The sequence below is a fragment of the Capra hircus genome (assembly GCF_001704415.2).
Source record: "Capra hircus breed San Clemente chromosome X unlocalized genomic scaffold, ASM170441v1, whole genome shotgun sequence".
NCBI lineage: Eukaryota > Metazoa > Chordata > Mammalia > Artiodactyla > Bovidae > Capra > Capra hircus.
Genome location: NW_017189517.1, coordinates 11,699,107 through 11,721,513, shown reverse-complemented (window position 1 = coordinate 11,721,513; position 22,407 = coordinate 11,699,107). Strand labels below are relative to the sequence as shown.

Genomic DNA, 22,407 nt, shown 5'->3' with positions numbered 1-22,407 from the left:
AAGATCGAAGGCAGAAGGAGAAAGGGACGACAGAGGATGAAGTGGTTAGATACCATCACTGACTCAATGGACATGAGTTTGAGAAAACTCTGGGTGAAGGACAGGGAAGCCTGGTGTGCAGCAGTCCATGGAGTCACAGAGTCAGACACAACTGAGAGACTGACCAACAAAAACAAGATGCAAACTATTATATATAGGATGGATAAACAACAAGGTCCTACTGTATAGCACAGGGAACTATATTCAACATCCTGTGATAATCCATACTGGAAAAGAATATGTATAACTGAGTCACTTTGCCGCACAACAGAAATTAAATACAACATTGTAAATCAACTATACTTCAATAAATGTTTTTAACCTGCACTTCTGTGGTCTCTACAGGATTAAGAATGGACATTGAGCTTTCACAGAAACCTGGAGGGTTCAGTACTCAAGAGTGTCTAGTGGTTCCTCTGCAGAGCACGCCGAGGACAGAAGACAATGGTGCAAAGTGACACAGAGTTCTCTGCATTTCCTGGTGCCACGGAAACCCTGACTCTAAAGTGATGGCCAAGGGACAAAACCAGAGAAGAGTGCTAATGCAGCCCCATCTTCCCCGTGCTGTCCCAAGTGCTGCAGACTTACATTTCAAGACCCTGCCATTCAAGTGTATGTGTGGAGGTGGGGGCGGGGTGTGATGGTGTAAAACACACACCTCCTGGGAAGTGAGAAGAGCCCTATAGGCCTAAGTGCAGGTTCTAAAGTCCCAAAACACTCTGCTTCACTCTGATCATCATTCACCCAAGCCCAAGGGCTTCTCCTTGGAAGAAGTTATCACAGCTGTCACTAGATACTGATTTGGAGATTTGTCAAGTCAAGATCAGTCTCCTCATTGAGACCGTGAGCCCCATGCGTGTGAGGCCAGGACTGTATAAGGCACTAGTGGCTGCCTTACCCCCAGTGCCCAGAATGATGCCCCTCAACTCAGAGGCACTTGGTAAACAGTTGTTAATTAAACCTTTAGCCTAGGCACTCTCTTTCTACAGAGGGAGGGTAAGGTATGTAGTAGCCTCACACTCACAAGTAGGATGTTCTTAGGAAAAGGCTTTTGGAGGGTAAACCGCATGCTACTTGCCAGGAGTACTCACTCATGCATTCATTTATTCCATGAACACCCAAGTACCAAGCAATGTGCTAGACACCAGGCGTAGATAGGACAGTGACTAAAGAGGCAAAGTCCCTGCCCTCGGGTCAGATTGTGAGATCTGAATAGAGCAGTGAGGGAGAGAGACAAAGTTTATGTGGAGGTGGGCATTCTAGTTCCTGACAGAAGTCAGGAAAGACTTCCCCATGAAGGTGACAGGTAAGCAAAACCCAGAAGGAAGACAGACCAGCATGTGGAGACAACAAAAAACACAAAGAAGACAGTACCATCTGGCATGGGAGGGGGCAAGAGGCAGACCCTGTAAGGCTCCCTAAGCTCTGGCTTTCCGTGTGGGTGGCAAAGGGAGTCACTGGAGCTCTTTGAGCAAAAGTGATAAGATCCCAGTGAGGTTTAACAGAAGAGTATCACACTGGCTGATGTGCTGGGAATAGACTGATGGGGAGGAGGAGGGAGTGAGAGCCAGAGCAGAGATGTGTCAAGCCAACTGTGATAATCCAGGGAAGAAGTGATGGGGGATGAGATCAGGACTGTAGTTATCGGGGTGGTAAAGAGGAAGACAGATTCTTGGATACATCTTGAAAGCAGAGCCCAAAGGCAGAGATTCTGAAAGAATCTAAACAGAAACATTTCCCACAGTCATCTCAATCTGTGTGCTGATCACAAGGAAATGGACAGTCTCTTATTTTGGAAGGTTCTGGTTTCTTCATTTGCCCTCTGAACTGAAAGACCATCTTCTCCCATTGCCACACGGCTTAATGGTCAATCCACCTCCCACCAGTAGAGCCCTCCTCCCAGAATGTATCCAGGCCCATGGGACCTGAAGGGGCAGGGAAAAAAAAAACATTAGTTCCAAACTGAGGATAAACAAGGCAGAATATTAATGAACCAGCCAGCTGGGGGCATTTAGCTCAGATTCAGTTTAAAGTGAACCCACCACACACCTCCCCTTAAGACAAAAAAAAAGTCTCCCCATAAACACACACAAAAAACTATTCCTCATCATAGTTTCTGACCTTCTAGTCAGCAAGTGATTTTTAAGGACCATTTCTGAAGTACACCAGTGAAAAGTTGTCTTGCATTGCTTTTTAAAATCTTCGCATGGGGAAATATTCTATAATTAAGGCAATTTTAACAATAGTAGATAATAATTTGACTATAAATTGTCAGGAATGTAATGACTGCTTATTCTGGCACCAAAGAGGCAGGACTTTCTGTGAAGTGACTGCCAAGAAAAATGATACTCCCACTCAGGCTGGACCATTGCAAGTAGTAACTGTTAACCACATGCTTCACACTGCAGTTTGCAAGGACACAGTGCTTTGTTTTCATCTCTAACCAAACACCAGACTGAAAACTCAATGGAGACAAACCCGGGTGGTGGAATAGAAACAATAACTAAAGGGAAAAAATTTTTCCTGTGGCTTGATGCTTGCTGGGATGCCGACGTCAAGGGTTTGGAGAACTAAGGAAACCTCTGCAGTCCAAGAGAAACCACTTCCCAGGCTGCTCCTGTAGACAGAAGCCCGACATCAAGAAGAAGCCAGGCTTAAAGACAAAGTAACTGGGAGGAGAAAGGACTGGCATGAAAACAATGGCCGGGGGGTTGGCGGGAACCAGGTGACCTTGAGCTAGACTAGACAAAGACAGGCAATCCTGCCTGGGGCCCAACCTGAGCTGCCTGAAGAAGGGGAAGGACATGAACACCAGGCTGAGAAGCCAAAGCAAGAAACAGGAGCAATGGTTCTTTTTCTCTAGAAGCACCTCGACAGGTACCGTGGAACTCCTGTTAATGTCTGGAAAAGACAATGTAAAAAGCAGCAACCATTTGTCTACCAGGATGAAAACAAAGCACATGAAATACTTAGCTTCCATCTCTGGACGTACTGAAAAATAACACTACAAGTTGGTTTTTGTTTTTTTAAAAAAAGGTTATTTCTTTTTCTCACTTAGGCATCTAGTACTGAATGTATTCGAAATTTTAAAATAGTTAAAATTAATTGAATTAAAAGGGATGGATGAATAGAAATATTCATTCCTTGAAGGAATTTACCAAAGTCACAAATCATGCCTGAACTTATTCGTCAACGACAAACATTTCTGTAACACCTATCATGCGCCAGGCAGTGTGATAGAACCTGGAGCTACACAGCCTCTCAGAGCACGTGTGATCCGTCAGGAATGGCTTCTTTTTCTTTAAAGGTTCAAACAGCCACCTCATCAGAGATGGGAACCCTCCAATGTGTCCTCACCTTTAATATAGTACCCCCGTCCTTAACTTCTACTGTTTCTTTATATATGATTATCCATTTACTTAGCTTGGTAAATGTTTACAAGGGAAACCAACATACACATATTTAAACCTGTCACGGGTTTCCTTGATGGTCCAGTGGTTAAGAATCCACCTGCCAATGCAGGGGACATGAGTTCGATCCCCGGTCTGGGAAGATCTTATATGCCATTAGGCAACTAAGCAGGTGTGTCACAACTACTGAAGCCTATGTACCCTAAGCCTAAACGCCACAACTAGAGAGTAGCCCCTGATCGCCCCAACCACAGAAAGTCTGTTGAGCAGTGAAGACCCAGCACAGCCAAAAATAAATAAATAAGAATAAATTTTTAAAAAGAAAGAAAAGCTGGCCGATGAAAAAGGAATATCTACACTCAACTAAATTTAAAAAAAAATACCTGTCACCTCTAACTCAAAACCAACCCTTGCCTTTGATGACTTCAGGTCAGAATGTCAGTTTCCCAAGGTGAGTTTAGCAGGTGGAGAGAGTATAAGAACAAAATCTACCTGGGACGTTCCAGGGGGCTTAGAAGACAAAGTTCAGAGCAACAAAATCACCAACCAAAAGTTCTGACCGTGAGTAAACCCTGAATTATTAATGGGCTTCCCTGGTGGCTGAGATGGCAAAGAATCTGTGTGCAATGCAGGAGACCCAGGTTTGATCCCTGGGTCAGAAAGATACACAGCCTTTAACTTTTTTTTTCCCCCTAGAAAATGACAAAGTGACACACAGAATTGACTCCTTACTGACCCAGCACTGTGGGGAAACTAGGTGCTCTAAAAAGGCCATATGCTTTCAAGGGCAATTTCTGTATTTTGAAGGCATCCACTTTTTCTAAAATATACTTTCTGGGACTTTTCTGGCAGTCCGGTGATTAAGACTGTGCTTTTACTGCAGGGAGATGTGGGTTCGATCCCTGGTCAGGGAACTAAGATTCCGTAAGCTATGCAGTATAGTCAAACATACACACACACACACATACACACTTTCTTAAGTTTTAAATCAGAATATTCCAAACACAATTATTTAATACTGCCCTGAAATATACCAGTGCCCTCAATGGTTAGAGAGGTGTCTCTGAGTATTCACCCATCCTAATAGGGCTCCAACTGCCAAGGATCAGCAAGTTCTGGGTCTACTATTCAGCCTCTGGCCGCCCAACCTGTTTCACACTGTCATCTCTCAGTCCTCCCAGATATCAAGCCTCTAAACCTACCCGTTCCTCTGACCCATCCACTCTCTAACCGGCACTACTGGCTACTCCTATATCTACTCTTAATCAGTTTTGGACTGGGAAACAAGGTAACTTAAGCTTTTTATCTTCTTACCTATAAACCCTATCTACCAAATTTGAATATAAGTGCCTCCAAAAAGCTGGATTCTGGTTTTGAACAAAATCTTTGAATCCCCAGCACCTAGCATTCTGCTCGATACAAAAGGCATTCAATCAATGATCGGGGATGATAAATTTCTGAAGGCCTTTTCTCCAAGTAGAATGCATGGGCTTTATGACAGCTGTTTCCATCATTTAGCTTTTCTGCTTACTTCCACATTCCCAGCTGCGTTCTGGATGACTATGCCGGCCAGAAGCCTAGGGATTTACTGTACTTCTATTTCTTGATAAGATACTTGAAGAGAATAAACACATGGCAAAGAGGACATTAAAGTAAGGGATAAAGAGATTTTTTTTTTATTTTACCAATAAAGATAAAGGGAAGAAGTATCACCCAGCACACTGACACTTAATCAATAAACAACAGCAAGGCTGGATTCTTGTCTAAATCTCTCCAAAGTACTTTCAATGTCCTAGTCTTTATTTCTCAACCATCAGCAAAGCATCACTGGTGATGGCATGTACTTGCATCTTGCCTACAAAATATTTTCCCCAAGTTTAACAGATCCCTCTCTTAAAACCAAGTTAACCAAAATCAAAACAAGCATGCACTGGATCTCAATCAAAGCGCTCTTCTAAGTTTGTGATGAAATTTATTTATTCAAAATCACAGAATCTGAAGTGAAAGGGACCTCAGATCATCTAGGGCACTGTTTCTCAACCATGGCTGCTCATGAGAACCACTGAGGAGCTTTGAAAAAATTACAAGGGGCTTCAAACGCAGGGGGTGAGGGTTCAACCCCTGCTAGGGGAACTAAGATCCCACGTGCTGGGCAGCATGGCCAAAGGAAAAAAAGAAAAGAAAAATTGAAAACTTACCTAGCCCTACTGCCAAAAAGTATGATTTAATTGGCCTGGGGGTAGTGCCCAGGCACTAGTAGATTTTAAAAGCTCTCCAAGTGGTTCTAAAGCATGGCCAGGGTTGAGAATCCCTGATGTAATCCAGTCTTCTAACAACCCCACACCCATTTTTCAAATGGAGGTGAAAGAACCTGACCAAAGGGATCAAATAACTAATTTGACACAGAGATAGGCTAGACCTGCTCTTGCTAAGAAACCATGGTCTTTCCATGTAAACTACTCTACCTAGGACAGTGGGGTTTCTTCCCTCTCCCCCTCCCTTCCCGTTTCCTTTTTTCAAGAAGCAAACATTCTCACCTATCCCAAAGTAAATGAATTTCCTGAATATACTCTGCCTTGGAATCCCATTGCTTAATTCTTGACAGTCTGAACTAGGTCTGTTTCCCTGTATGCACTTGATTCTTTTCTCTCAAAGAACTCTGGGAGGCTAATCAGGCATGGCTGCCCCTTAAAGAAGCCATATTGCTTTTCCTCTGAGAGGCTGGACTCACTTAGCCTACGCTTCTCACCATTATCATCACCTGGGCCCTCTGTCAAGTCCCTGGCAAGGCTCACCTCTGATTCTCTTTCGACTTAATTTCTAGTTTGTACCTGCCCTGCTATACCTCATGGACTTCCTAAACTCTTCCCATTTTGTGAAAGATGCCTTTTTCCCTGAAGCAGCCTCTTTTACTCTGCCAGTTAGTCATGCTGGGTTCTTTTTTTCTTCCCCCAAGCAGCTGGTCTTTTTGATGTTTGGCACACATTTATCTGGGCTTCCAATAAGATGTTTTTACATAGTTTCCAGGCTTCCTGGAGGTTATTGACTTTTTTTTTTAACTCTTCCATTCAATTTTTTTCCTAATTTCTAACATTTGTTAGAGTTTCTTTTTCAAAAGTTGAATACCTGGCTGATGGATCTCTTTGATTTTTCTCTCCCACCAGATTGCTGAATTAAATGCATCAGAAATTAAATATAATATTTCAAATTACCTCCAGGATGGAATCACTTCATGAATTTTCTGCACTTTCATGTTCTCTATAGTAAGAAACAGATGTTTAACCAAGTGGAATTGAAAATGCTAGTTTTTACCTGTTCACATTTTAGTGTGTCTGCTTATATTAAAAAACATTTTTTTTTTTTTTTGGTCACACTGCATTGCTTGTGGGATCTTAGTGCCCTGACCAGGGATTGAACCCAGGCCCTTGGCAATGAAAACATGGAGTTCTAACCACTGGCCCGCCAGGGAAGTCCCTGCTTATATAAACTATCGATATTCTGAAGCCTGTGTTGTTCACCTTGGTAAAGACAACAAACAAGATTTTTTTTAAAAGGTCACTGATGTGCATCAAACAGCTCTATATGCTGAATCTAAGGTGTTCAATTACTCTTCTCCATTTGCTTTAAATTGCCTAATCACAGGTCTCAACTGTTTGTTTCTTAAAGAAACCACGAAGAAAATCAGAATTCTGAATCCTTCTGAAAAATCCGTATGACACTTATTAATGAAGTGGTAAAGATGAGTAGTCCCATCAAAAAATAAAAACAGTCTCCAAGTTATAATAACATTTCTAGGAGGTTTACTCTACATTCACTGCTTTTCAGAATGTTTAGACCTAAAAGTTTCCCAGGAGAGCAAGAGAACATGGGATGACGATCTATTATCAAGGCAGCATAATCTGATGATTGCCCTGGTGTCCTGCCAGACAACGCAATCTAATTGTCTATGTGACTCCCTCCCCGCTCCCACCATACACACACCTGTTTAACAAATACTTCACTGCACTCCTGTACCTGGGACCACTGGGCACACAAAACACCAGGAGCTGCCATGTGCCCTCGGTTTACTTACAGCTGAGGCAAGAAGACACACATGTGCCTACGCACACGATGAACTAGGATACAAGACAGCTGGGGTGCAAAGACCATGGATCCGATTCAAGCCAGGGTTTCAGAAGGCGGCACATAACCCTGGGGGGTTCAGGAGTGACTCAATGAAACAATCATTTGAGATGCTTGAAGCCAGGGAAGCTCAAAGCAGAGGAATGACTCCACTCACAGCACTGCTGAAGGGAAAGGAAGCTGGTGAGACTAAGGATGGAATAGGGGAGGGGGACAGACAAGAGGCAGGTAGACCAGTTAAGACCTATTTAAAACAGCCTCCCTACCTTTATCCTTTATCCCCCTTGCCTCACCAACCCTGAACTCCCAGTGCCACTAGTTATCTTCCAGAAACAGTGTGACTAACAACATTCCCCTCCTCAGAAGCTATCTTTGGCTCCCCATGGCCCAGGAAATACAATTTACAGCTAACATTAGATTGTCTCCATTAGGGTACAGCATCAGCATAGTGCTGTGATAATGATCTTTCACTAGTTAGTTACTGGTTCTTTAATGGGCTTCCCAGGTGGTTCAGTGGTAAAGAATCTGCCTGCCAATGCAGGAGACACAGGTTTGATCCCTGGGATCAGGAAGATCTCCTGGAGGGGGGCATGGCAACCCACTTCAGTATTCTTGCTGGGATAATCCCATGGACAGAGGAGCCTAGTGGGCTATAGCCCATGGGGTCGCAGAGAGTGCACAAGTATAGGTTCTCTCATAGCCTATGTTTTCAAAACCAGCCCTCTATGGGAGTTGGGACGATCATGCTTAGGACCAGGCCCAGAGATAGCACTTAATAGCCACCCATCTTTTCACTCAGACCAAAATGCATTTTTGGAAAACATATATTGCAACCAATTCAGTGCTAAAACAGATGATGTTATTCAGGAGCCAACTGACTTAGATGAACACTGATGCTGCTTCCCTTGTTGAGACAACAAAAGAAAACTTCCTTTTTCATTCCTCAGTCTAGTCTCCAGCTAATCCTGAAATTGCATGCAACCCAATGTGAGTCAAATCAAAAAGGAAAATAGTAATTATGCTGAATCAAACATTTTATATTTGTATGTTCTAACTGGAGACTGGGCTGCGTAAGCTAGAACTTTTCCTAAGTTCTTTTCTGAGCATGTCCGGGAAACTTGGGATAACTTCTATACTGACAGGTGAGAAAAATCACAAGTTCTCAGCAAAAGCTAACCCACAGAGTTTAAGTATTTAAGAGGTATTACAACCTTGAAGACATGCTGTGTGTCTTACATGTAATAATCAATGCAATAGCAGAAAGTATTCCTACTTCTCCAACACACATTCTCCCACGTAATCCTAGCATAGCTTATGTGATTCCCTTGGAGATATACACATGAGGCTGCGAGCACACTCACAGGTGCACTGGTCATAAACCCAAGTGGGAACAGGGAAGCAAAAGCTCCCAAATCACAACTATGATGCCAAGTTCTCCTTGGTAGCCTTCGATCTCACCTTGGCAAGCTTAAGGTTTCTAACCAAACTGGTTCACTCCTCAAGATAATTTCAAGCAAAGATTAGATGAGTAATAAAATGTCAACTGTTACATGTCCTTTATCTTGTCCGCATAGAGAGAGGCACAATGAGAATGCTAAGATTTTACAACTTTTCACCATAAATATTATTTTCTAACTACTGAACTACCATTAGTGAGTTAATACCCTAGTCCCAAATCCCTTCTCCCCTGAACTCCCCAGACCCTCCTTTCTCCTCAACTGTACCACTCATATGGTACTTATCACACACCATGTTGTATTCCCATCATGTATATACACAGCTTATCTCCCTATTACCTGGGAAGGTCCTAGTGGCAGAGCCCTCCTATCCTCTTTGCTCCCTCCACAATGCTGAGTGCCTCCACGGAAAATCGTACCTAGTACGTGCTCCAGAAGGTATGCCCTTTGAAAGCTGAATCAAAATCTATATTTTGTGTTAAAGATCTCTTTTGATCATGGCATCTGAGCTGCCCATTATTTGGTAAGTACAGGGGTCAAGTGGATAGGCAATGCAAGAAAGACCTAGGTAGGAGGCCCTGTCAGTCTGATGTGTTCCCTGACACCCTTGAGAGCACATCAAATTATCTTAATTATGATCTTAAAAGACTGAGAGTCCTTAAGAACGTGGAGTAGTCTCAAAGCCTGTTCAAACATCTAGAAGGCAAGTGCAAGGCCGTTGGGAATCAAACCTTCAACTTGGGCTAAGCCTGGGGCTAGGCACTCAGACGCCCGTGACCCTTTGCCTGGAAAACAATCACGGACTTTTTGCACTTAAGAAAATACACACACCTCCCGCCTCAACCAAGGAAAGTGCTTGGCAGTTAATTCATTCAAATCACCCCATTGACTATGGTCTCCCAAATGACCAAAATTATCTGAGTGGAGCATAGGGGAGACAAGGACAATGTAGGCATCTGGAGAGGCCAGGGTGATAGTAAAGATTACCCCTGTTTCTATACTGACCATCTAAAGGTATTTACTTGGGTCTGTCTGTGTTGTGACAGTGTCCTAGACTCAAATGAATGCCTCTAACACTCCACATTTTTGAGCCATTCAGTCATGCATTTTTGTTATTGTTGAAAGTGGTGCGAAATTGCACTGCATGAGCTAAAGTCCTTGGTGGTCTTCCAAGGATTCCAGCTAAAAAGGCACTTCCTTTGTTCCTTGGGAGAATGCAGTCCAGTAGGTCATTCAAAAGGGGAAATAAAAGCAGCAGCCCTGGGAGGGAGATGAAGGACAAGACAAAAAGAATAAAATGTTTTGGGTGTGAGCACATTAGCTTCCATTTCCTGCTGCTGGTCACTAATAACGCTCCTATCTTTAGGGGGGGTATGTCCAGAGAAACATCTATGCAAAAGTATTCCTCAGGTGTTTTCTGGGGACCATGACAATCGAAGGGAACACCTAGCACTGTCCTTCAGCACCCTGCAAACTTCCTTTTTCCTGAGATGCTGGCTGGGAAAGATGTCCCTCCCTTGCAAGGCTGCACAAAGCAAAGCTTGAGAAGGTGGGGAGGGCAATTTCAGCATCCACTCCCTCAACGCCTCCAGTGCACCTCAAAGGCACATACTGTTTTGCATGGGCAGAAGATGAAAACTTGTCACATCCCCATTAAGTGGATCGCTGCATCTATCCCTTCAAAACGTGGGAATGACAACTGTAACCTTCACGCCAATCATCTCCGCTGGGCCCCGGGGCCCAAACCGTGCAGAGCACAAAGACCCCAGGTCTGACCTGTGGAGCCTCCAAGCTTCAGTGGCTGCTGGCTTAACTTTACTTTTTCAAGAGGGGCGGGAGGGAGAGGGGAAAGAAAGAGGGCTTTTTTAGGGCTCTCCAGCCAATAAACTCGTCCCGCTGAGAAGACAGACTTGAGCTCCCCAAAAGACAAGCAACTCAAGGGCAAACAGTCTCTAATCAGTAATGTGCGAGTTACTTGATAACTGCCCAGGTGCCGTGGGCTCCTAGGCTGCTCCACGGATTTCTTGGGTTCTATTTCTAGATAGATGCCGGTCACACTCTTAAAAGTGCCCAGCAACTTCCCTCAATTACCTTTGTAATTTATGTGTAATTGATGACTGCACTTAATCTCCAAGGGTATTAATAGCCCTTTCCAAAAAATGACCCCCAAATCTTCCTAAGTCTTTGGAAGCGCCTGGTTGAAATTACAGTATTTCCTCTGGGGCTGCCGCCCCCCTGCCCGCCCCACCCGGGTGACCAACACCGCGAGGCAAAGGCGCGCTCTGCTCACTTCCATGAAAGGTTCGGAATGGAGCTTGGCCCCCGGGGCTCGAATCGCTCACTTCTCCGTTAGGTTAAGCTGGCCATGGGCCAGCTAGATTCGAGATTCTTTCTGAACCCTCAGGGCGAACAGGCTACCTGCCCCGGTGCGGCCCGCGGGGCTGTGTGGAACAGTTGGCCTCTCTGCGAATGCTTGAGTGCCACCCAGAGGGGACCCGCCCGGCCACCGCCGCCCGCCTGGAGAGGAGGGCCGAAGGACACCCGACGCAAACCTGTCTCCCCGGCGCTCGGAGAAGGGCTTTCACAAACAACCCACGCATCCCCAGCGCCGAAATCCGGGTAACTTTTTCACTGGCTAAACCGTCTCTATTTGCATAGCCATCTCCAAACTGAGATTCAGGTTTCCTGTAATCAGTCCTTTCAAAGATTTGTAATTGAAAGTGCAATTAACCCTTAAAATGAGGTGAGAAAAAAAGAAAGGGGGGGATACCCTTCTCGTCCAACACCTTCCGGAAAGCAGGAGAGTTCCCAAAAGTCAGGGTTTGGAGGGCTGGAGAGTCGTTTTTCTTTTTAAAGGCCACTTCTAAAGCCGCTGGAGCTACTAAAAATCCTAATCCATGTCAGGGGTGGGAGAGGCGGGGAGTGGAGAGAGGCGGGGAGATTTTAAAGAAAATCAATGAAACATCAACTCAAATTCCATGTTTCGCGCCCCCGGGATTCTGGCAAGCTCTAGAAACCCCCCTCACTGGCGGCCCCCACCCCCACCCGACCTCTAGTCACCCTGACAACAAAGCGGGGAGCCCAGTAAGGAGTTCAATCCGGAAAAGGCGAGGGAGCCGGTGACATGCACTTTGCGGGCCAGAGTCCTCTGGGGCTTCCTGGGACCCGGGAGACCGTGGGAGGGGAGTGGGGGATGAAAGCAGAGCGGGAGAGTGACACCGGGCAACTCCGGGATGCCTCTCCGCCCGCGGCGCACCGGGGGCCGCCGCGCCGCGGGGCACGCTCTGCACCGGGGCTCGCTCCAGCGCGCCCGTCCATTTCTCCGTCTCGACTACCTGCGTCCCGCGGCGCGGAGACCGGCGGGGCAAGGGGGCTGCCGCGGCCCCTTCACGGGGTGCCCGTCTCGGAGCTCGCCTCCCGGGGGCTCCCACCTACCGTTAATCTCGTGCATGGGGGCATCGTTCTTGTCGAAGCCTTTGGACACGTAGAGACGTCGCACTTCCGAGCAACTTTTCGACTTGGGCTCAGCAGCCAGCAGCGCGGCGCTGAGCGCGGCCAGGGTGCAGAACAGCGCGGGGAAGCCGAACCGTGCCATGGTGCGGGCCGGGGCGGACGCGCTCCCACCTTTGGGACCGGACAGAAAGTGGCGGGCGGGCGGGCGGGCTCGGAGATAGGGGCTCGAGAGCGGAGTCAGAGGGTGAGGGAGTTGGAGGAGTTGGAGAAGGAGAGCAGGAGGAGGAGACGCGGGGCGAAAAGTGGAGCTGGGCCTCGCGCGTCAGGCAACGGTCCCCGGTGCCAGGCGCCCGGCCCGGGGAGCAGGAGGAGGAGGAATTCGTGGAGGCGCTGCGCGGCCCAAAGGGAGCGGAGGCGCGGGCCGGTGACCTCCGGACTCCGCGGGGACAGCGACCTGGGCGAGCTGGTCGGCGGCGGGACAGGGGCGCGGGGAAGGAGGGGAAGGTGGCAGGCGCCGCGGGGGCCGAGGAGGGCGTGGGCGGCGGCGGGCGCTCGCGGCGCGCGGCTCGGGCTGCCCGGCGCTGGTCCGCTCCGCTGGCTCGACTCGGCTCGGCTCGCTCTGCCCTCGGCCGCGCGGCTGTGCCCTCTTCAGCTTTACCGCTGATTGACTGGCCGGCGTGCGCGGCGACGCTCGACAAACTTGGCCCAGCGGGCGGCACTCAGGGGGAGGGGGCGGGCGGCGGGGCGCGGTGGGGGGGTGCCGGAGACGGGCGGGAGCACGCAGGGCCGGGACGGCAGAAAACCTGGAAGCGGGGTTGGATCCGGAGCAACCAAATCCACTTCCTAGGGGGCCGCACCGGGCGCGCGGCGCTCCCTCGCGCGACACGCCCCGCCGGACTCCTCCCTCCTCCCCTCCTCCCGGGAGGCGGGGAGCCTGCCCGCCGCCCCCCACCCGGAGAGGACCGGCTAACTTCTCCGTGTCGAAAGGCCCAAGTCCCTGGGGACCGGGCCGAGAGCCTGGGACTTGAAACCCACGTCCGAGTCCTAGGCCTTCTGCCCGCGGCCCCCTGACCCGCTGCCCGCGGGCCAAAGCCGGACCGAGCCCTCTGGTCTCGATACCTACCCTCCTCAATCCGTCCCCCCCACCCCACCCCACCCCACCCCCGCTGCCGCCCCGCAGCCAGGAGGACGCCCCTCACCACCCAGCTCCTGGGCTGGGAATGGAAAACGCTGGCATTAATCTCAATGTTTGCTGCAGGCAGCCTAGGGACTTGTGACTACGAGCTGGCCCTAGAGCCTCACCTGGCCTCCTCAGACCTGCTTTCCATCAAATGGTGCTCACCTGTTTGGAAACCTGGCAGGCATTCTCAGCCCACCCACACACCCCCTGCCCCACCCCCAAGCTGGTTCTGCTACAAGTCTAATCAAACCCTAAACCGGGAGGTTCTGGACCCCCCCAACCCCAACTGCCGCGTGGGCGGGGCGGGGGTCCGTGCAGGCAGATTCAGGGTTGACCTTGGAAACCTGGCCCAAACTCACTTTCTGTCCCCAAATGTCCTTCTGTACGAAGGGAAACTGAGGCCGAGAGAAGAAAAGTCACTTGGCATACGGCTGGGGGGTGCCCCCAGATCCAGAGATGACTCCCAGGTCACATGGAATAAAAGTAGCCAAGGACCCCCGAGTTCCCCTCTGCCCTTAAGCCTCGTGACAGAAACTCAGACCTCTCTAGGACCCCGTCTCCACGTAGCCACCTGAAAACTGGAAATGGGTGAGTCTTCCCACCTTCTAAGCTTCGTCAGATTCCATTAATGAATGTTTTTGAAGCTCCCAGGGCTCCTTAATGAAGGGAATGGTTGCAGATTGGGAACTTGTCATTACCCTTGTTATTGTTACAATCTGCTGTAAGAGGTTAGGGTGAGAAGTGCCTCAGACACCTCGGGAGTGTGCTGGGAACTGGGCAGATAAAAGGGGCTGGAACTTATTATTTGGCTAGACTCTCAATTCCCATAAAATTACATAGGGTGAAGATATGAACCATCATTACAATTATCACCCTCATAGGGTTTGTTGAGACTCCCCCCACACACACACTGTTGTTTGTAAACCTGGTTGATGTGGTTGGCTGTGAGGAGCTGTAGAAAGTAGCTAGCTGTTGTTTTGAAAGCTCACTATAGACTCTTCTATATTTTATTAACTCTTGGAGATCATCAGCATAAACAGACGGATTGTGACCCATCTGTAAGTGGGACTTCCAGTTTCTGTGGGTTGGCAGAATGGTTAACTCTGCAACTGTGAGAGGACTCTTTCTAAACATGCAAACTCCAGCACAAATGAATTTTCTGCCATTTTCGAGGGACTTTCAAATGGTCCAGGTTTTCCTTAAACTGATAATCATCAGGTCCTCAAGGCATTTCTAGAATTTAGCCCAGCAATTTTAACTTTCATTCACTGATGCATTTGCTTAAAGATGTTCTTTCCCAAAGAGAATACGATCTGAGATGGGACCAACGTTAATAATAAATGAAACCCAACCTCCTTAAATGAGAAAAAGATACTCCCAAATTATGCAGCCCAAATCATAGAAAACTTCCTTTCACATCAAGTACAGGGTGAACTCATTTCTTGTCCCCCATTTTACTCCAGCTCTTCCTGTTCATATATTATTAACCAAAACCTGAACCTTTTCCACCAGAAACAGTAACCTCTGGCTAGAAACGAATCTGGACAAGTCTGAACTTTACCACACGAAGCAGGAACCCCAAACCCTGCTCAGAGGCAGCTCCCACTTCAAAGCCTCCTTTCATTTAAATACAAACAGGGTGAACAACTGGCAATCTGCGAAACAAATACCATCTAGCTTCCCTTTTCTGATGGCCTGTAGCTCTCCTCCTCCCCATCCCCCTCACTCCCATTCCAGTTTTTCTGAACTCCTTAGTGGAGATGCACCTACTCTGTAAGTTCTCTGAATGCCAAAAAATGGACCGGGGGCTGACAGGTAGAGTGCAGGAATCAACAACTTCTCAGGATGATCAACTTTCATATTGCCTTTTGGATTTGGTTTTTAAATTGAGATAAAATACACTAACCAGGAATTGCCCGGTGGTCCAGTGATTAGGACTTTGGCTTTTACTCATGGGGCTGGGTTCCATCCCAGGTCAGGCAAATATGATCCTGCAAGTCACCTAGTGTGGCCAAAAATAAAGTGTACAATTTGGTGGCATTTAATTCATTCACCATGGTGTGCAGCCATCACCACTAACTAGTTCCAGAATATTTTCAGCGTCTCAAAAGAAAACACATTAAACAATTAAAGCCCATTCCCTTTTTCCCCCTAACGCCTAACAACCACTCATCTTCTTTCTGTCTCTATAGGTTTGCCAATTCTGGACATTTTGCATAAAAGGAATCGTATCATATGTGGCCTCTTGTGTCTAGCATCATGTTGTTGTTGTTTGTTTGTTTTTTAAGATCCACCCATGTAGGGGCATGTGTCAGCATTTCCTTTTTGTGGATGGATAGTATCCCATTTTATGGATATGCCACTTTGGGTCATAGAGTACTTTAGAGTTTGCAAAGTGCTTCTAGGCACACTCTAATAGAAAATTTTAGTGATTTTGAAAACAGATCAGCAAACTGAGTCTCACTGAAGTTATGTGGCTTATCCACAGCCACAGAGCTCTTAAGTAGCTGAACCAAGACTGAAAACAATGTAAGACCTTTGACTGAATCCCATATGTGTTCAGTTCAGTCGCTCAGTTGTGTCTGACTCTTTGCGACCCCATGAACATGCCAGGCTTCCCTGTCCCATCATCAACTCCCGGATCATCATCAACTCCTGGCTCAAACTCACGTCCATCAAGTCAGTGATGCCATCCAGCCATCTCATCCTCTGTTGTCCCCTTCTCCTGCCTTCAATCTTTCCCAGCATCAGGATCTTTTCCAATGAGTCAGTTCTTCGCATCAGGTGGCCACAAGTATTGGAGCTTCAGCATCAGTCCTTCCAATGAATATTCAGGACTGATTTTCTTTAGGATTGACTGGTTTGATCTCCTCGCTGTCCAAGGGACTCAAGAGTCTTCTCCAGCACCACAGTTCAAAAGCATCAGTTCTTTGGCACTCAGCCTTCTTCACAGTCCAACTCTGACATTCATACATGACCACTGGAAAAACCGTAGCTTTGACTAGATGGACCTTTGTCGGCAAAGTAATGTCTCTGCTTTTTAACATGCTGTCCAGGTGGTTCATAGCTTTTCTTCCAAGGAGCAAGCATCTTTTAATTTCATGGCTGCAGTCACCATCTGCAGTGATTTTGGAGCCCCCCAAAATAAAGTCTGCCACTGTTTCCACTGTTTCCCCATCTATTTGCCATGAAGTGATGGGACTGGATGCCATGATCTTAGTTTTTTTAATGTTGAGTTTTAAGCCAGCTTTTATAGTCATATGCGTGCGTGCGTGCTAAGTCGCTTCAGTCATGTCTGACTCTTTGCGACCGTATGGACAGTAGCCCACCAGGCTCCTCTGTCCTTGGGATTCTCCAGGCAAGAGTACTGGAGTGGGTTGCCATTCCCTACTCCAGGGGATCTTCTCGACCCAGGGATTGAATCCTTATCTCTTATGTCTCCTGTGTTGGCAGATGGGTTTTTTCCCACTAGCATCACCTGGGAAGCCCAAATCCCATATGAATGTCCCTATTCCAGATTAATAAATGTTCATTGAGCACCTACTACATGCCAGATGCTACCCAGCCTGAGAGGGAGGAGAGATATACAAGCCAAAATGTATTTGGCTTGTATTTGGTAGAGTTGGTTTTTCCAGGTGAGGCATTTCTCCTGAGGTGGCACTGGGGTCGCTCACTGGCAGGCAGAGAGAACAAAGTATATACTCACTGCTGCTGGCTTCCAAGCCAGAAACTACTCAAGCCCTGTTCACTCTCTCAGCTTTGGGATGAAATGGCCAAGAGATGGCCTGCCGAGGAGCTGTTTTGGTTGCCAAATATGCAGATGAGGAGTAGGATGTGGCTTCCTTCCCTAATACTTGATTGCCTTGCAGCCCTCCAGTGTCTCCTCTACCATACCCGGCCATCCCACAGCCATGACAGTGAGCCTTTCACATCACTTGAACAATGTCCCTCCCCTGCTTAACCCTCCCCCTTTCCCCTCATTGTACCGTATTGCTTTCCAGATGAATTGCCAAGTCACTCGACAGCTCTGGATTTTTGCTATTGGGCCAGAGTCTCCATTACCAGCTTTCTCACTGGCCCTTCCCTACCCTGTATCTAGTGCTTGGCCCCACAAGAATGCATCACCATTCGCCATCATGCCTGCATCCTCACCCTACCCCTGCTGGGAATACTTTTCATTCCCCTCCATTCCTTGGACAAGTTTTTCATACTTTTCCATCAAAATTCAGCTAAGAAAAAAAAATTCAGCTGAGGGGACTTCCCTGATGGTCCAGTGGCTAAGACTTCTCACTCCCAATGCAGGGAGTCCAGGTTCAGTTCCTGGTCAGGGAACTAGATCCCACATGCCAAAACTAAGAGTTCGCATGCCACAGCTAAAGATCCTGCATGCAGCAACTAAGACCCAGTGCAACCAAAGAAATATTAAAAAATAAAAACAGAAACTCAGCTGAGATAGCACCTCTTCTTGGAAAACCTTCATGGATCTGCATCCCCCCACACAAAAGAGCTGATGGCTCCTGCTTCTAGGTACAAAATGACTACCACACTTGCGCCTTAGCAGAGGTCCTGATTTCTCTCAGGATTCTTTGACCCCACCCCCAGCAGCCTCCAAAGGGTCTTTAGGCTTTTCATTTGAATGCCTCTTGCCTGATGGGCAGTCTTCCAGGGGGAAAAAAAGACCTAGAATTGTATCTGAAATCTGATTTTTTATTTTTGGGTGCACAGTGCAGCTTGCAGTATCTCAGTTCCCTGACCAGGGATTGAACCTGGGCCACGGCAGTGAAAGTGTCAGATCCTAACCACTGGACCACTAGGGATTCCCACTAGGGAATTTCCAGAAATCTCCTGTTGCTTAAATGTTAGTGATTACTTCAGAACTCTTAAAAGTTTACTAGACAAATTAAGCCTGTCTTCAGCCTAGATCTCACCAAGAAAGTTTCCTCCCTTGCCCCTTTTCAAGCAACCAAGTGGACTTCCCGGGTGGCTCAGTGGTAAAGAATCTGCCTGCAATGCAGGAGACACAAAGGTTCAATCCCTGATCTGAAAAGACGTCACGTGCCGTGGAGCAGCTGAGTCCGTGTGCTGTAACTAGAGAAGAGCCCCTTCAGCAGCAAAGACCTGGCACAGTCATAAATAAATTAATTTTAAAAAAAGAATGAAAACTTGAAGGAAAAAAGAAAGCAACCAACCAAGTGCTGTATTCTGGCTACTTCCTGTATGCAAAAGTTGGTTCTGCAAAGGCCCTAGAAACTCCAAAGACCAGAGACCTTTGTGAAGCTGGCACCCTGCTTGGGGAGGTAGGATCCATATCCATGTGGAGAAAGACACTAGCAAAAAAAAAAAAAAACACAAGACAATGCACAGCCCTTAGGATACTCATCCCAATTTGCTGTTTGTTCCATGGATGCCACTCTTGGTCCCTCTGCAAATTTACAGAAGTGCCAGCAATAGAAGGATCAGTGACTTTGAAGAAGCCGATGGATGTGCTCTGTTCCTGTCTCCTTATTCCTTACCTCCCTTCGGTATTCTTTCTCTAGCGCCTGAAGTTCGCCTTAGTTTCTCTTCTCTCTGAGAGCTCATTTGTGTTTACAGATTTAATCACCAGCTCCAGGTACCTTGCCATACTTCCCTGTTTGTGCCAGTGTTGCCTACTGTTATCCCAGGGCCATAGTTGCCACACTTCTTCTCTCTTCATTAAAAACCCAAACTGAGTCTTCCTTTCCACTCAACCTCCATCAACTCTTGTCCAAGTTCCATTACATCTTGTCTGGACTGTAGAGCCAATGCCTAAGAGATCTCCAGCCTCTCCCTCCCTCCATCCATCCAGGAACTATCACAAAATTAACCTTCCTATAGCATGATTTCCAAGTGTCACACTCTTTGGTGAAAAAAGAATTCCATGGGAAGGCAATCTCATGCTAATAACACATTTGTTTAGTGCAGCAGAGTTTAGGCATTGCTTCTACATGTATTATCTGTGAAGCCTGCATTATTTTCCATAATTTATGGGTGAGGAAACTGGTTCTGAGTATTAAATCAAGGCCCTCTTGGTTTGAGTCCAAGTTCAAAGACACAGTCACTTCTCACTATGTCCCAAGCCCAAAATATGCCCAGGAAAACTTCCAAGACAGTGCAAGGCTGATGTGCAAATGAGTAGAGAAGGTAGGTCTCCCTTTGGACCATGAAGGATGGGGAAGAATCACTAAGCAGAGAGGAGGGGGGTGGTTTGAGACCAGTGATGACAACATTTTGACCAAGTACAGGCTCGTCTGGATGACTGTCAGGAAATACATTGCCAGATAATGGCGGCACAATACCCTGGGAAAAGATAATGTAAGTTGAGTCAAAAGGTGCAAGTGGTGCATTCAAAAGACTGAAATGAGGAAGTGAGGCATAGAATGGACTGAAAAAAGGCAGGTTAGGCCCTGGCAGTCTTTTCAACCAAGTGATGAAGTCCCAACAATTCTCTTCTGGGTGTTCGATATGAAGAGCAGGAAATAAATGTAAGACAGAAGAAAGGTAGTGTTGCCCAGTGAAGAAGGCGAGGCTAAAGGTTCAGGCAGCCCGAGAGCTAAATCCTGGCTCTGCTATCGCCTGTCTGTGTGTCCCTAGATAAGTAACTTACCCTGTCCAAGGCTCCCTCTTCTCATGTGTCACGCCTACTCTGTGAAGATTACAACGGGAAACTGCATTGGGGATGCCTCCATGCAGTTGCCCATAACCATCATGTGTTCCTTTGTAGAGCTGAGTACTCTTCCTTAGTGTGGATGTACCGCAGTTTGTAGTTTGTTAACCTATTCCCTAGTTGACATTTAGATTGTTTCCAGGTTTTGGTGATTATAAATAAAGCCAGTAAAACATATGAGTACAAAAAAAAAAAAAAAAAAACACCAAAACATATGAAAAGCATTCCTCTTGGCCTGGAGCATGTCAGATTCCTTTTAGTGCCCTCAGCTCCAGGCATGGAGGATAAAATACAAATATATTGAAGTAATCAGAAAGCACTTAGCATACAGCCTGGTATAAAGTATTCGTTTATTTGTCCATTCACTCATTCCTTCATTCAACCCGTTTTTAGAAGATTAACACTAAGTCTTTGGGAATATATTTTTGAATAAAACAACATCTCTTCTCTCATGGAGCCTAAAAGTTGGGGCTCAATCAACATGAGCTAATATTGTTGTTATTATGGTTATTATGTGTTTGCTCAGTCACTCAGTCATGTCTGACTCTTTGTGACCCTATGGACTATCGCCCTATAGGCTCCTCTGTCCATGGGATTTCCCAGGCAAGAATATTGGAGTGGGTTGCCATTTCCTTCTCCAGGGGACCTTCCTGACCCAGGCATCGAACTTGTGTCTCCTACATTGGCAGGCACATTCTTTACCACTGAGTCACCTGGGAAGCCCAATGGTTATTATAAATTCCATCTGCTTCACAGTTTGCTCTGATCCAGCCCTATCAGCATTGAATGTTGTTTAGCATGACAATAAATTGGTCTAATAATTTTGTATTGGGATACATGAATTACCACTGCACTGGTCCATAATCAGCATTGAATTATAAATTATACAAGTTGTAGAGCAGAGAGGGATCTGAGCTACTTTCATACAGTACTCTCTCACTATAGGGAAGATGTTTCTTATTATCCCCATTTTCCTGATGAGACAACTGAGCCCCAGAGAGTAACATGGACATTTTTAGGCACTAATCGCATATTCACTGGTATTGATATTTTCTCATACTTTATTACTGGGGTAAAAGTTTCATAAAGTCTGTAGCTTCTGTATAAATTCCAACAAATGTCTCATGCTTGTAGAAGAATAAAAACCAGGGGTTGTATGGGAAAGAGATCTTTGGTCTCTGGTATTGGTGTTCTGTATACCTAAGCTCTTATTTATGGTCTAATTTATAAAGAGGATTTCTAATTACTGGGGGAAATGTGGGTACATTTTTCAGTGGGTACATTTCCATGTGATGGCAAAATTGTTGCCATAGATATTCATTACTCTAGCTTGTTGACCATGATTTGACCTACAGCTTTAGATATAAAATGTATATTTCAATATAATTGGGAGAGTTTCATCTCTAATTTACCCACTGGACATAAATGGTTCATACATGGAAAGAAAATTATTTCTTCATATCGCTTTGATTAAATAAAAATACTAATAATGTTTGGTACTTAGATTGTGAAAGCATTCTGGAAGATTTGTTTTTCAAAATTGTTTCTATAACTTCCACATCTCACCTAGCTGATGAGAAAATTACACAGACAAAAAGGTAGCATGGAGGCAAGAGACCAGCAGAGGCTTCTAGACTATGAGATCTGGAAGGGACCTTGGCATTTGTTTAGTCAATCCACCTCAAACTTGACCTTTCCTTTTTGGTTTGAAGTTTCAAGCCAGCAAAAGACTGTCAGACACAAAAACATAGGTTCTGACTAGAACAGTGGTCGTAGTAATGATGTTTGTCCAAGCTGCGTGCTTCCACTCAGGATTCACCTGAGAACACAGGCTCCTAGGTATAGGGAACACTGTGGCTCAGCGTGGCGAAGGACACCCAGGGACATGTGACACTGCCTAGTGCATTTTGTATTCATTCTCCACCTTGTTTGGAAAAACAGACAAGGCATCTGGTGCTGAAGGCACTCTCCCCAACGCTGGCCCTGACCATTCTAAAACCAGTTCCTTCTCTGTGAGGATCAGGACACTGAGCGACAAAACCAAGGCCCCATTTGAAAGCT

At 46.5% G+C, this 22,407-nt stretch overlaps 1 protein-coding gene and 1 non-coding gene across 2 annotated transcripts in view; both read right to left on the bottom strand.

Moving 5' to 3' along the window:
- Positions 1–13,139, bottom strand: part of GPC4 (glypican 4) — a 108,543-nt gene extending 95,404 nt beyond the window's left edge. Inside the window, exon 1 of the mRNA XM_018044248.1 lies at positions 12,464–13,139. Coding sequence (XP_017899737.1) covers positions 12,464–12,623 — 160 coding nt within the window. The 5' untranslated portion in view covers positions 12,624–13,139. The remainder of the gene's footprint in view (positions 1–12,463) is intronic.
- A 5,267-nt stretch (positions 13,140–18,406) lies between these two features.
- TRNAE-UUC lies at positions 18,407–18,478 on the bottom strand. Its single transcript has one exon. It is a non-coding gene; the product is annotated as a tRNA-Glu (tRNA).
- Between the last annotated feature and the right edge of the window lie 3,929 nt (positions 18,479–22,407).